Source organism: Phyllopteryx taeniolatus, chromosome 11 (assembly GCF_024500385.1).
Source record: "Phyllopteryx taeniolatus isolate TA_2022b chromosome 11, UOR_Ptae_1.2, whole genome shotgun sequence".
Taxonomy (NCBI): Eukaryota; Metazoa; Chordata; class Actinopteri; order Syngnathiformes; family Syngnathidae; genus Phyllopteryx; species Phyllopteryx taeniolatus.
In genome coordinates this window covers 9,838,684-9,850,971 of record NC_084512.1, presented here as the reverse complement: position 1 = coordinate 9,850,971, position 12,288 = coordinate 9,838,684, and the positions used below count along the sequence as shown (strand labels likewise).

The 12,288-nt window shown below is 40.4% G+C and overlaps 2 protein-coding genes across 2 annotated transcripts; one reads left to right on the top strand and one right to left on the bottom strand.

The window, feature by feature from the left end:
* The first annotated feature begins 58 nt into the window (after positions 1-58).
* LOC133486161 (hyaluronan-binding protein 2-like) lies at positions 59-5,824 on the top strand. Its single transcript, XM_061790928.1, has 13 exons — positions 59-480; positions 1,028-1,157; positions 1,232-1,330; positions 1,448-1,558; positions 1,650-1,766; positions 1,856-1,966; positions 3,417-3,588; positions 3,677-3,768; positions 3,888-4,239; positions 4,314-4,456; positions 5,122-5,256; positions 5,405-5,550; positions 5,639-5,824. The coding sequence occupies exons 1-13, from the start codon at positions 421-423 to the stop codon at positions 5,801-5,803; spliced, it is 1,833 nt and encodes a 610-aa protein (XP_061646912.1). The 5' UTR covers positions 59-420; the 3' UTR covers positions 5,804-5,824.
* A 781-nt stretch (positions 5,825-6,605) lies between these two features.
* Positions 6,606-10,633, bottom strand: LOC133486164 (tripartite motif-containing protein 14-like). Its single transcript, XM_061790935.1, has 6 exons — positions 10,054-10,633; positions 9,881-9,976; positions 9,557-9,790; positions 9,431-9,453; positions 8,975-9,108; positions 6,606-7,206 (listed from the first exon to the last, which is right to left on the bottom strand). Exons 1-6 carry the CDS (start codon positions 10,615-10,617, stop codon positions 6,608-6,610), a joined length of 1,650 nt encoding a protein of 549 aa, XP_061646919.1. The 5' UTR covers positions 10,618-10,633; the 3' UTR covers positions 6,606-6,607.
* Positions 10,634-12,288: the final 1,655 nt, after the last annotated feature.

Below are 12,288 nucleotides of genomic sequence, written 5' to 3'. Positions count from 1 at the left end.
GGGGGGGGGGGGGGCATACAAACATGATTCCGTGAGGCCATAATTGTGATGTGACAATAAACATATTCAAAAATCATAGTACTATTTTACGTGCTATTTTAATATCTCACTATGTTTGTTTTGCAAACAGTTCTGCTTAGTCATTTCAGGACTAACTCCAATAATAGAAATATTACTATAATCAAGGCAGGTTCTTTGTATTGGTATTAAAATGTTCATGGTTTGGGCCGATGTATAATTTTGTGCTTGTGACTGCATATGAATCCTCAAAAGTATAGAGAAAAATCAATATCATTGACCCACAGGATTCCAGAGAAGCGAATCAAAGGTTAGTGTACTCATGCAAAGGTTTACAAGAGTGAGCGTGATCTGCCGCTGAAAACTCTCATTTGGCACCGTGTCGTCTGATCTACTGCCATCATGAATCTGAAGCTCCTCTTCTTTTGCCTCTTTCTTGCTGTGATTCTCATCCCTGCTGAAGTATGTATTCCCTGTTCACTACTGCTGCTTAGCTATTATAGTGTGCTTTTTGCTGTTGTTATGCGCTTGTCTTTTGAATAAAATGGAGTCCTTCACCAGCTGTTTCTCTTCAAAGCAATTCAGTGATACCATAATTACATTAAGGAATCACAATTACAGCTACAACATTCCCATTATTTTCAAAGATAAAAACATTCCATCGGAATTAATGGGAATATAAGGTAAATTAGAGGAATAAACATCAGCAATCTCCAAAATTGCAAGCTAATCTATAAAAGGGAATTTGAATGTTTTTTGTTTGCCCCCAAAACTTGATTGAGACCACAAGTAAACAAACGTTTCAAAATGACAACGCATGACCATTAATGCCATAGAAAGCGTCTATTTTCCAAATTTCCCAAAGTCTCTTGCAAAATGTGGAATGCCTTCCTTGTCTTTGCAACCCCCAATCTAATTTATATTTAACCATTGTAAAAATACCCCTCCCCCCAAAAAAACACTGAATTTCATTCACTATGGAAATGTATTAGACACTGCTTTTTTTCAGATGAAGCGTGACAAGTACAAAAAACTTCGTTATAATCATCGTCATCATAACGATGATCCTCTTCAAGTCGGGCCTCATAAACATGGAAAACATGCGAAAAGGAGAGAACGGTTTAATGACATAATTAATGGTAAATGATTCATATTTCCTTTTCTAACATCTCAGAGATGCATTTGTACATTTGTAACATGGGTTGCTTTTTAGACGTGTTCTTTGGAAATTTGAGAGATACTCTTGATGATGATGACGACGATGATGATGATGACCCAAGTGAATGGCTTCTTGACCTTCAAGATCCAGCAGGTGAGAAACACTGCAGGGAGTATTTTTATTTCACTCATTCTTTCTTATGCCATAATGGGCTACATTTCAAACTAAATCTCTGAGGTGTACTCCTTCCTTTTCGTACCTTTTTCTCAGGCCAATGTAACCCAAACCCTTGCCAAAATAATGGCGTTTGCAAGGAGAAAGGAAAGAAAAAATTCAAATGTGACTGTCCAAAACATTTCAAGGGAAGACGATGTGAGAAAGGTTGGAATACGTTTTTTTTTGTTGTTGCATACAAATACAGCATAAAGGGTTTGCCAGAAATAACCAATACAAAAGTGGATTAATTTTCCAGGACCAAAGTTTTGCAAGAGAGGTTTATGTGGCTGTGGTGAGTGTGTGCTGACTTCCACTCGACCATTTTATGAGTGCAAATGCAAGCATCCCTTCAAGCCTCCATACTGTAGAACATGTGAGGAACCATTGCTCTATTCACACCAATTGCCTAATTTGCTGGAAATTGTTTATGAGAAACAAATAATTGTTACTTTCTTCTTCCAGATGCTGTCTGTGAGCCTAATCCGTGTAAGAATGGTGGACAGTGCATCAAGGATGGTAACGACTTTGATTGCGAGTGTCCTTCAGGTTTCAGAGGTCGTTTTTGCCACGTCGGTAAGTACCACAACATACTATAAAATATGGTCTATTGAGCACACCGGTATATCAGCTGCACCCACTAAATAAAAAAAGAAAATCAGAACTTTTTCACACATAAACCACACTGGTTCATAAACCGTACAAATTACACATACAGTATGTGCTGCCCCCTCTGGTGACCAAGCCACAGCCTGACAGTAGTGGCAGTGAGGTGGCAAAGAGTTGATTGATGATGTCAGGAATTGGCCAGGCAGCAAACTAAATGAAAGCTAAACTCCACCAGTTGTAATTGTTTCCACAGAGCAGAGAGAATAAATGCCTGCTAGTACTGTTGTATGTTCTATTTGTTGTTGCTTTATTATTACAGACTCAAGGTCAAAACTTATTTTTGTCTACAGTATGTAACAGCCATGATTGTGTTAAAGGAACAGTTGTTTGACGGTTTAAAATGGCTGCAATAGTAATGCTAATTTTTGTTTCCTATTGTATGCTAGCGGACTTCGGCTAACGGTAATGGCTGTGTTGAAAGTACTTAAATTGAAGATTCATCTATCTTCGGGCGAGAGACGGGGTACACCCTGAACTGGTCGCCAACCAATCGCAGGGCACATATAAACAAACAACCATTCGCACTCACAATCACACCTAAGAGCAATTTAGAGTCTTCAATCAACCTACAACCCATGTTTTTGGGATGTAGGAGGAAACTAGAGTACTTGGAGAAAACCAACGCAGGCATGGGGAGAACATGCAAACTCCACACAGCCGGGGCCAGGATTTGTAACCCGGTCCTCAGAACTGTGAGGCAGATGTGCTAACCAGTCGCCCACCGTGCCGCCCTGAATGGTTCCATCCATCCATCCATTTTCTGAGCCGCTTCTCCTCACTAGGGTCGTGGGCGTGCTGGAGCCTATCCCAGCTGTCATCGGGCAGGAGGCGGGCTACACCCTGAACTGGTTGCCAGCCAATCGCAGAGCACATAGAAACAAACAACCATTCGCACTCACAGTCATGCCTACGGGCAATTTAGAGTCTCTAATTAATGCATGTTTTTGGGATGTGGGAGGAAACCGGAGTGCCCGGAGAAAACCCACACAGGCACGGGGAGAACATCCAAACTCCACACAGGCGGGGCAGGGGATTGAACCCGGATCCTCAGAACTTTGAGGCTGACGCTCCAACCAGTCGTCCACCGTGCCGCCCCTGAATGGTTCCATGCATGCAAATTTGATTTGAGAAAGTGAACACTTAACAAGCCGACAAGGCGCTCATCAAAAAATGTATAAACAGTAAATATGATTTTGACGAATTAAATACAATGTATGGATAGCTGAGAACTTGAAGCTCTTGGAACCAGGAAAATCTGCATGGGTTAAAGCTGGGATGAAAGTTGCCGCTTGTAGTCTACACTTTATGGTATGTTATATATGACAAATTATTGAACTGGGAGTGCTGTAATTCTCAGGCCCAAATGACTGTTATGAAGATGATGGAGAGTCATATCGTGGTACCGTGAGTGAGACAGTTGATGGTGATGAGTGCCTCTACTGGAACTCTCATTTCATCCTGGAGAAAGGAATGTATCCTTTCAACTCTTTTGAGGACAGCGACGGCCTTGGCCCTCACAACTTTTGCAGGTCAACTTTTTCTCAAAGGATGCTGCTGAAAATGCCTACTTACAAAAAATTAAGAAAGGGGCTAAGTGAGATATTTTCTATACCCCAGAAACTCAGATGGTGACTTGACGCCGTGGTGTTTCTTCAGAAGAGGCCGAAAGCTGCTGTGGAACTATTGTGATGTAAATGAATGTTCTGAAGGTACTGTACATAGACTTCAAGGTTTTGCACAAGATTAAGTTTATTAAGTAATTTTAAGTGCACGTAACCCAAAAGAGTTGTTTTACTTGTGTGATTGTGAATTTTCTGGGTGACACCAGATGGAATTGCCACCCCAGCTCACCCTGCACCTCCAGCTTCTCCAGCACCTCCTGAGCCAGCTCCTCCAAAGCCAACAACACCTGTCCCAACCCAAATGACCATCGAGCCTCCACAACCTAGTGACGCCTCACCCACTCTCACACCTTCTCTAAAAACGTTCAGCACTTGTGGGAAACCTCAGCCAAAGATAGCCATCACCCGAATCTTTGGGGGATTGAAGGTACCCCCTGGGGCATTACCTTGGCAGGTGTCCCTGCAAGTGAGGCCCAAGAGATCCACTCAGTTGTACAAGCACATCTGTGGAGGTGTTCTCATCGAAAGCTGCTGGATACTGACAGCTGGACACTGCATGTAAGAGCAATTTTGACATGCACAATTTTAAACATTGAAATAATTTCAGGTGTTATGTTTATGTGTTTGAACAGTGAACGGCGAAATGACATGCAGGTGGTTATGGGAGGGCTCTCTCTGGACACTGATGAGTCCACTGAACAGATCTTTAATGTTGAAGAGGCCATTGTGCATGAGAACTATAGGGAAACTCTAATATCAGTCCACAATGACATAGGTGAGCAGTTTTCATGAACGTGACCGGGTGTCTAAATTGAATTACTGTAACCCTGGCTTACAGTTAACTGTAAACTACAGTACAGTTCACCACCTATTTGCAGTTTTGTCTGTGGAACCTATCCTCAACTATTCCCGTGAAAACACATGCGAAATCTCCGAATCTGGATTGTTCGTATAAACTACAGAGAGTCTTCGCCTTATGCATTTTTTTTTCAAAATCAAATCCTATATTTTTAATGTTTTAAGATGAGTTTGAAATAATATTGAAGGGTTTTTGGGTCCATCGTTGGTGGTGTATTTACAGTAAACTATGAATATGCACAATTATAAATCTTTTGTTGTGGGTCATCGCTTGCGTTTTTTGCCATTCGCGGCATGGTGTCGGTCTGTATCCCACAGTCTTTTGCAATGTTATTAAAATAACACCTATTCAACAAATAAAACACAAATTAATTTAACTCAAATTTGGCCAGGGTTTCAATAATTTCCAGTTTAACTGCATCTCCAAATACATCACTGTCCTTGTAACTTTCATCGCTGAACATTTACACTCAAATGTCAAATAAGAAAATCCACTTCACACTTTGTTGTTCGTGTTATGTAGGAGTAAAATATTCCATTACACATGTAATCTAATAATGCGCAACAACTGCATTTGTGTAGCGTTGCTGCGACTGGAAGGTGCTGATGGTGTTTGTGCCAATGAGACCCAGTTTGTGAAGGCAGCCTGTCTGCCTGAGAGCCCACTAGCTGATGGGGAGGAATGTACCATCTCTGGGTGGGGTGCCACTGAGGAATGTAAGTCCAATTTCCTACAATTGAGATGATAAAAAAATATATTCAAGTTTAATTCCAATCTTTTCCTTCAAAGAACTTGAACTAAACAAAACTTGAATCTTCTTCTATTGGCTCACATTCCTTGTCTCATTACTATTTCTGTTTGCAGCCGACTATGGTTCCAACCATTTGCTGGAGGCCAATGTTCTGCTGATCAACCAGGACAAATGCTCCGAAGACAACATTTATGGCTCAACTTTGGATAATGGCATGTTCTGCGCTGGACATCTACAAGGAGGTGTCGATTCCTGCCAGGTGAGTGAGGAGAAAGTTAAATACTAATACTCATACAATGAATATGTGTGGCTGTGGATTTACTATCTGAGGACACTTGTTGTTTCAGGGTGACTCTGGAGGACCGCTGACCTGTGAGCACAACAACACCCATGTTGTTTATGGTTTGGTGAGCTGGGGAGACCAATGTGGAAAGAAGAATAAACCTGGGGTATACTCACGGGTCACTCATTTCCTGGACTGGATCAAATCAAAGACTCAAGCATCATCATAATAAAGAACATCTACTATTGCATCTAGTCGAGGAGCCAATCACTATGACTTTAGCTTTGGCTTTTGGTGTAGTTAGTTTTTACTGTAAATGTAATTCCAGATAATCTGGTCATGTACTTATAAGGATAACATCTCAAGTGTTCTGCACATTTGATTATGATGTAACATGTTATGATGATATTCAGTTACATAATGCCTTGGAATCATTAACACCCTACACATTACTTTACTTGTTCAGTTAAACTGACTGAAAATGATTTATAGCGGTAGTTTTACTCAAAAGGTCCAATTTGGCCATGTTCACACACATAAAGTTTGAATGAAATATTTTATTCATCTGTTAGTGAACAAATGGCTACACACGACCTCAAATTACAATCCAAGAGAATGGTATTTCTTATTATCTTTACGATCTATGAATGTAAACAATAATACACATTAAAATGCAGAATCACACACATATTCCAGCTTGATTGTGTAAACTTTTCCTGCAGATCACCTCTGCAAGGTACACTGACATGTGACACCGAAAGCACGAATGACCTCGGTGTTGTGCTGTGCTGAGGCTTATGTAGTGAAAAGAACAAGCAATGGACTGGTCATTAACTTTGTGGACTACATGAGAGTAGTTTGCCCCAGAAAATGAATGGATTAAATATTTAGATTTACAGTGTATTGTAGTGTCGGTTACAGACTCTAATCGTAATATACTGAAATAAAATATAAACTGAATGCTATATCAACATTATTTATGATTTGTCAACATCTAACAGCCATCATTTTTATACCGAAACAAATTGCAAAGTCACTCGTCGCCTCCATCTGTGTTGACACTCCAATCCCAGGGGTCCTTAATCCAAAACATGGTCAGGGGATGCCTGTTCAGTCCATTTACATCAATGCAGGGGTTAAACATTGGGAAAAGAGGCTCTTTGCACTCCACACAGAAAGAGTGTAGCAGGGTCACGGTGTCTGCATTGTAGAACGACAGCTCCCCCTTTGGGAGATTTGCCAGTATGCCCAACTTTCTGACTTTCTTCCCAATTTGTAGCTGTTTTTCCTGGGTGTCATGGCACGCCATGTACTGTCCCTCACCATGGTATATGCACCAGGAAGTCTTATTCACACCCAGACCAGAAGGCCTCAGACTCAGACCAACGTCTCCAGTGACCGGACCAGTGGTGACACCGATCAGCCAGTACGGTTTCTCCTGTACAATGACTTCCCAGTAGTGTTGGCCAGTAATAAAACTCTTCTGAGTCAAGACACTGTATTGGGAATCATATGGCTGTGTGGTTGGAGCCCGACTGTCAGGTTGCACTCCCCAGCACACTTGTCTCCCATCCTGCGATATCTCCAGCTTTGGGTGGGCTGTTTTCAAGTCGAGAGCAGGACAACTTAGATCTGCAATGACAAATTTATAGCCAGGACTCAATTATGGGGATAACCAGATGATTTTAGGTTTTTTTTTTTTTTATTTTATCAAATACAGTCTTAATCTTTTTCAAGGTTTGTCCCATTAAGGGTCACCATGGTGTATCATCCTTTTCCTTCTAGGCCTATCTTCTGCATCCTCAACTGTCCTCATGTCTTCCCTCAGAATCAGAATCATCTTTATTTGCCAAGTATGTCCAAAAAACACAACGAATTTGTCTCCGGTAGTTGCAGCTGCTCTAGTACGACAACAGACAGTCAATTGACAGAGAACACTTTTGAGACATAAAGACATTGAGAAAAACAGTCACTGAGCAATAAAGGGTTTCTAGTTATCTGGTAATGCCGGTACAATTATTATTATTATTATTTTTTTTTTTTGACAATTGTGCAAAAAGATGCAGAGTTTTACCAACATCTATCAACCTTCTCTTAGGTCTTCCTCTAGCTCTCTTGCCTGGCAGCTCCATCCTCATCATCTTTCTATCAGTATATTAACGCTCTCTCCTCTGAACGTGTCCAAATCATCAAAGTTTGTCTTCAAAACATCTGACCTCGAATGTCCCTCTGACGAGCTCGTTTCCAATCCCATTCAACCCGGTTACTCCTAAGGAGAAACTACATTTTTATCTCAGCCACCTCCAGCTCTGCCTCCTTTTTATTTATTTATTTATAGATTCTTATTTCTTTTTTTAAGTTACCACTGGACCAGACAACCCAGAAACTGCCAAAAGTGGTACAATTTGGAGTTCAACCAAAATCTTCATGTAATGTATGCCTCAAAAGTCAAACAAAACTTTTAGTTCAACGTTCCCTCGTGTGTGACGCCAAGTGATACTTCAGAAAATCTTGTGAAAGTTCTGATGGCTAAAGAAATGTGTGATGATAAATGAAAATGGAACCTTTTGTAACAGAGGAAAGTATCTGGCTGCTCCGTACATTACAAAGTATTGTCATTTAATATCGAATGATATTCAGTGTGGCAGCACAATGAACGATGGATTAGTACGTCTGCCACAGGTCTGTGGTTCGGGGTTTGAATCTAAGCTCTGGCCTTTCTGTGTAGAGTTTGCATGTTATCCCAGTGACTGCATGGGACCCTATGAGGATAAGCACCACATTCACCCATGGACAATTTAGACTCTTCAGTTAACCTAACATACATGTTTTTGGAATGTGGGAGGGAGCGGGAGTACCCGGAGGAAACCAATAAAGGCACAGGGAGAACATACAGTTCTGGTTGAGAAATGCTAACCTCTGGTTCACATTTTTATCAAGCAGATGCCATGTCTGATACGGAATTGAAATTGCAGCACATACTTGACGAAGCAAAAACAACAAAAGCGCAAGATGTTTTCAATTCCACCAATAAAGTCCCACTCTCCAAACACTTTCCACTTTTCACTTTCCTGTTCTCGCTCCATTCTGTGTCTGTGAGGCATTTATACATGGTGAGTAGTTTTACTTTATTTGAGTTGTATTTAATTATATTATAGTAAATGGTTCACTTTTATTTATACTCAAGCGACAGCTATGAATGTTAAAATAACATTTTCTTTACAGATGATAAAGATTCTATGATAGCAACTGTCTGAACGCTGGACAAACTAATTTACTTTACCTTATTTACTATGGATACAAATATTTTGAAACTCAAATAACCTGGAAGTCGACCAACATCACGGAACTGATTGTGCACGACTTTGGCAGTTCCACTGTATAAGATAATTTTACTCACAGGACCACATTCGGGGAAAGTGCTGAGACAGAGCCACTGACAGGTCATCCACCAGCTTTTCTATTGTTCTTAGCTTGTCAGGCTCAGACAGCTCTTTGTCTATTTGCTGAATGGGTGCCAACTTTGGAGGGTCACTACAATTAAACAGCAACACAATCAGACATCAAAACACATACTCATCAATTATGACACTGGAAAAAAATGACCTCAAAACAAGTAAAACAAATTTTAAAAACCAGACATTTTGTCTCTAAAATAAGTGAAAACAATCTGGCAATGGAACTAGTATGAATCGACTTGATAGGATACTTAAAATAAGATTTTAAATTTTAAAATAAGTCAAAACTGTCTTAAAAGAAGTACAGTAAGATGTTTTCACTACAAATAAGATAAGTTGCATGGTAAGATTTTGTGCTTTTGCAGTGCAATTAAATAAAGTATGACAAATGTGCTCACCACAGATTCTGTGCGGTGATTTGCTGTTAAAAAAAGAAGAAGCAAAAAGCAAGCTGTTCATGTATTGAATTATGGAAATGACATTGGAATTTTTTTTTTATGTGCTCTACATTGTTTTCAACTTGCCTGAATGAAGCTCAAGTCATGTGTTTCTTGTAGGAGTAGTTTACTGGAAACTCTTAGGTCATCTATCTCCTTGATGCGAGCCTCCATGATTCCTCTCTGTGCTTCCAGCCACTCGCTCATACATTCCTCCTCTGCGTCAATGATCTGCATCATCAGACGCTCGTCGCCATCCAGCACAACTCGGATCCTGTTGTACTTGTCTGATATTCTCTCTCTGAAGTCCGCTGAAGACATCTGGGAATGATATAAAAAAGAATAATCTGAAATGCTGAAATATCAATTAAAAAGCTTTTTTTATTTTTTTTTATTTTACAGTGACCATACCACTGTTTGTGTATACATGAACTCCAAGTCCTTAATGGCGTTCTCTGCTTCGCATCTCATCTGCAGCAGTTGTTTCACAGTTGTCTCCAACATCCTCTAAAGACAGATGTACATGTGATTTTTTTAATGTAATCCTGGCAAAAAACATATGTTATGGCAAACAAATTAATGACCTTTAAATCGGTGCAGGCTTCATTTAGCTGGGCTGCTCTGTGATTCTTGTGTGCACCAACCAGGACGCACAAACAGCAAACAGGGACTCGCTCCTCCAAGCAAAAGAGCTTTAACTCGTCACGGTGCTCTTTGCATTTTAAAGACAGCAGATCCTGTGTCACATCCACCACAGTGTGCTCCCTCAGTGCTGATCTTTGCTGGTGCAACAGGGCATGAGCTTGGCATAGTGAGGCGTCACAGGTCAGGCAGGTCCTAATAGCTTCTGATGGCGTCTCTATGCAGTGGTCACAGAAGATAGTCGAAGAAGATTTGATTTCTGTCGGTAGCACCGGTGTTGATGATTTGATCATGAAATCCTTCACTTTGCTTTGAAGGCTTGCATCTATCTCCAGGGTGAGGTTGGGTGGTAGCAGGATCTGACACTCTGGGCAGAAAAGAGGACCTTCCTCACAGACAGTCTGGATGCAGGTCAGACAAAAGTCATGTCTGCATGGGAGTTTCACAGGATCCGTGAATAAATCCTGGCAGGCAGGGCACTTCAACATTTCTTCAACGGTCCCCATAGCTCTGCTTGGACCTGCTATGGTGACTCAGTGAGAATGCTTTGTGCTGCTTGTTCTGCTCATGAATGTTTCACAGGCCTCGTTCTGCATGCACAGCCACTCACGTGCCTCAGTATCACATTACTGAAGATGTGCAGAGATGTGTAGATATTTTTCTGTTTCCTGTTTGGTAGAATAGACTTTGTCCTTTAATCATGGAACATAAACAAAAGAATTGAGAAAAATATGACAACATATGAATAAATTATAAGTATTTTAAAATAGGGAGTTACTTTTCAATCACCCTCGGGGGTTATTGCCCCAAGTGCCCGATCGCTCGGCCACCACTATTGCCTTCACCGTCGACATTTTCTCTAGTTCTTCCTTCAATCTTTCGTACTTCTCCAGCTTTTCATGGTCCTTTTTCCGGATGTTGCTGTCACTCGAGATTGCTACATCTATCATGATTGCTGTTTTCTGATGTTCATCCACTACCACTATCTCAGGCTGCTTGGCCCCTACTAGTGTGTCAGTCTGGATCTGGAAGTTCCACAGGATCTTTGCCTGGGTGTTCTCAACCACCTTGGATGGTGTCTGCCATCTTGATTCCTTCTCCTCTAGTCCATATTTGGTACAGATGTTGCGGTACACCTGTCCTGCTACCTGGTTATGTCACTCCATGTCTGCTTGCCTGCTAGCATCTTACACCACGCTGTGATGTGCGGTACTGTCTCTGGGGCTTCTTTGCACACCCTGCATCTGGGGTCCTGTCTGATGTGGTAGACCCCCACCTCTACTGATCTTGTGCTGTCATGATTCGTGTCTCCGTGCTGTCTTTCAATCCAGCCTTTTCCAGCCACTGGTATGTTTTCTCTATGTCACCCACTTCTTCAGTTTGTCGGTGGTATATGCCATGCAGGGGCTTGTCTTTCCATGACAACCCATCTGGCTCCTTCTCCTTACTACGCTTTTGTTGCCTGAGGCATTCATTTAGTAGTTCATTCATCCCTGGGGGCCATCTTCTTTATGTATTCTTGGAGACCTGTTGTTTCCTCCTGGATAGTGCCTGTGATGCTCACTAGTCACTAGTGTGTATATATATATATATATATATATATATATATGTATGTATGTATGTATGTATGTTTGTATGTGTATATGTATGTATGTATGTGTATATGTATGTATGTATGTATGTGTATATATATGTATTTATGTATGTGTATATATATATATATATATATATATATATATATATATATGTATGCATGTGTGTATATATATATATATATGTGTGTGTGTATATATATATATATATATATACACACACACACTTTTTTTTTTGTCATAGCTTGAGTCAATTTACAAGCCTCTACATCTCAATCATATTTGTCATGGTGTATTGTCTTTGGATGTGTTTTATGATACCCACCATAGGACAACGGATGCAATTTAGCCACTGTGCTAACTTGACAATATATTTATGATAAATCTGCACAGTCCTAATCAAATAATGATCAAATCAATATTCACTAGTCAAAAAAGTTATTCTATTGAATATACTTTTTTAAAGTTTAAAATTTAAATAGACACGTGCAATAGAATGCATTTTCTTCTAGTACCACAATAGTAATGCCTAATTTTGTGTTTTTGCTTCCTGTTGTTACGTCAATATCCAACTACTATTTTGTG

Excerpts from the sequence above, each read along its gene's own strand:
- LOC133486164 (XM_061790935.1), bottom strand. The coding sequence starts at position 10,617 with ATGGGGACCGTTGAAGAAATGTTGAAGTGCCCTGCCTGCCAGGATTTA. Across the intron at positions 9,791-9,880 it reads TCATGTATACACAAACAGTG|ATGTCTTCAGCGGACTTCAG; the intron begins GTATGGTCACTG and ends TATCATTCCCAG. Across the intron at positions 9,454-9,556 it reads ATGACTTGAGCTTCATTCAG|CAAATCACCGCACAGAATCT; the intron begins GCAAGTTGAAAA and ends TTTTTTTAACAG.
- LOC133486161 (XM_061790928.1), top strand. The coding sequence starts at position 421 with ATGAATCTGAAGCTCCTCTTCTTTTGCCTCTTTCTTGCTGTGATTCTC. Across the intron at positions 1,967-3,416 it reads AGGTCGTTTTTGCCACGTCG|GCCCAAATGACTGTTATGAA; the intron begins GTAAGTACCACA and ends TGTAATTCTCAG. Across the intron at positions 3,589-3,676 it reads GGCCCTCACAACTTTTGCAG|AAACTCAGATGGTGACTTGA; the intron begins GTCAACTTTTTC and ends TCTATACCCCAG.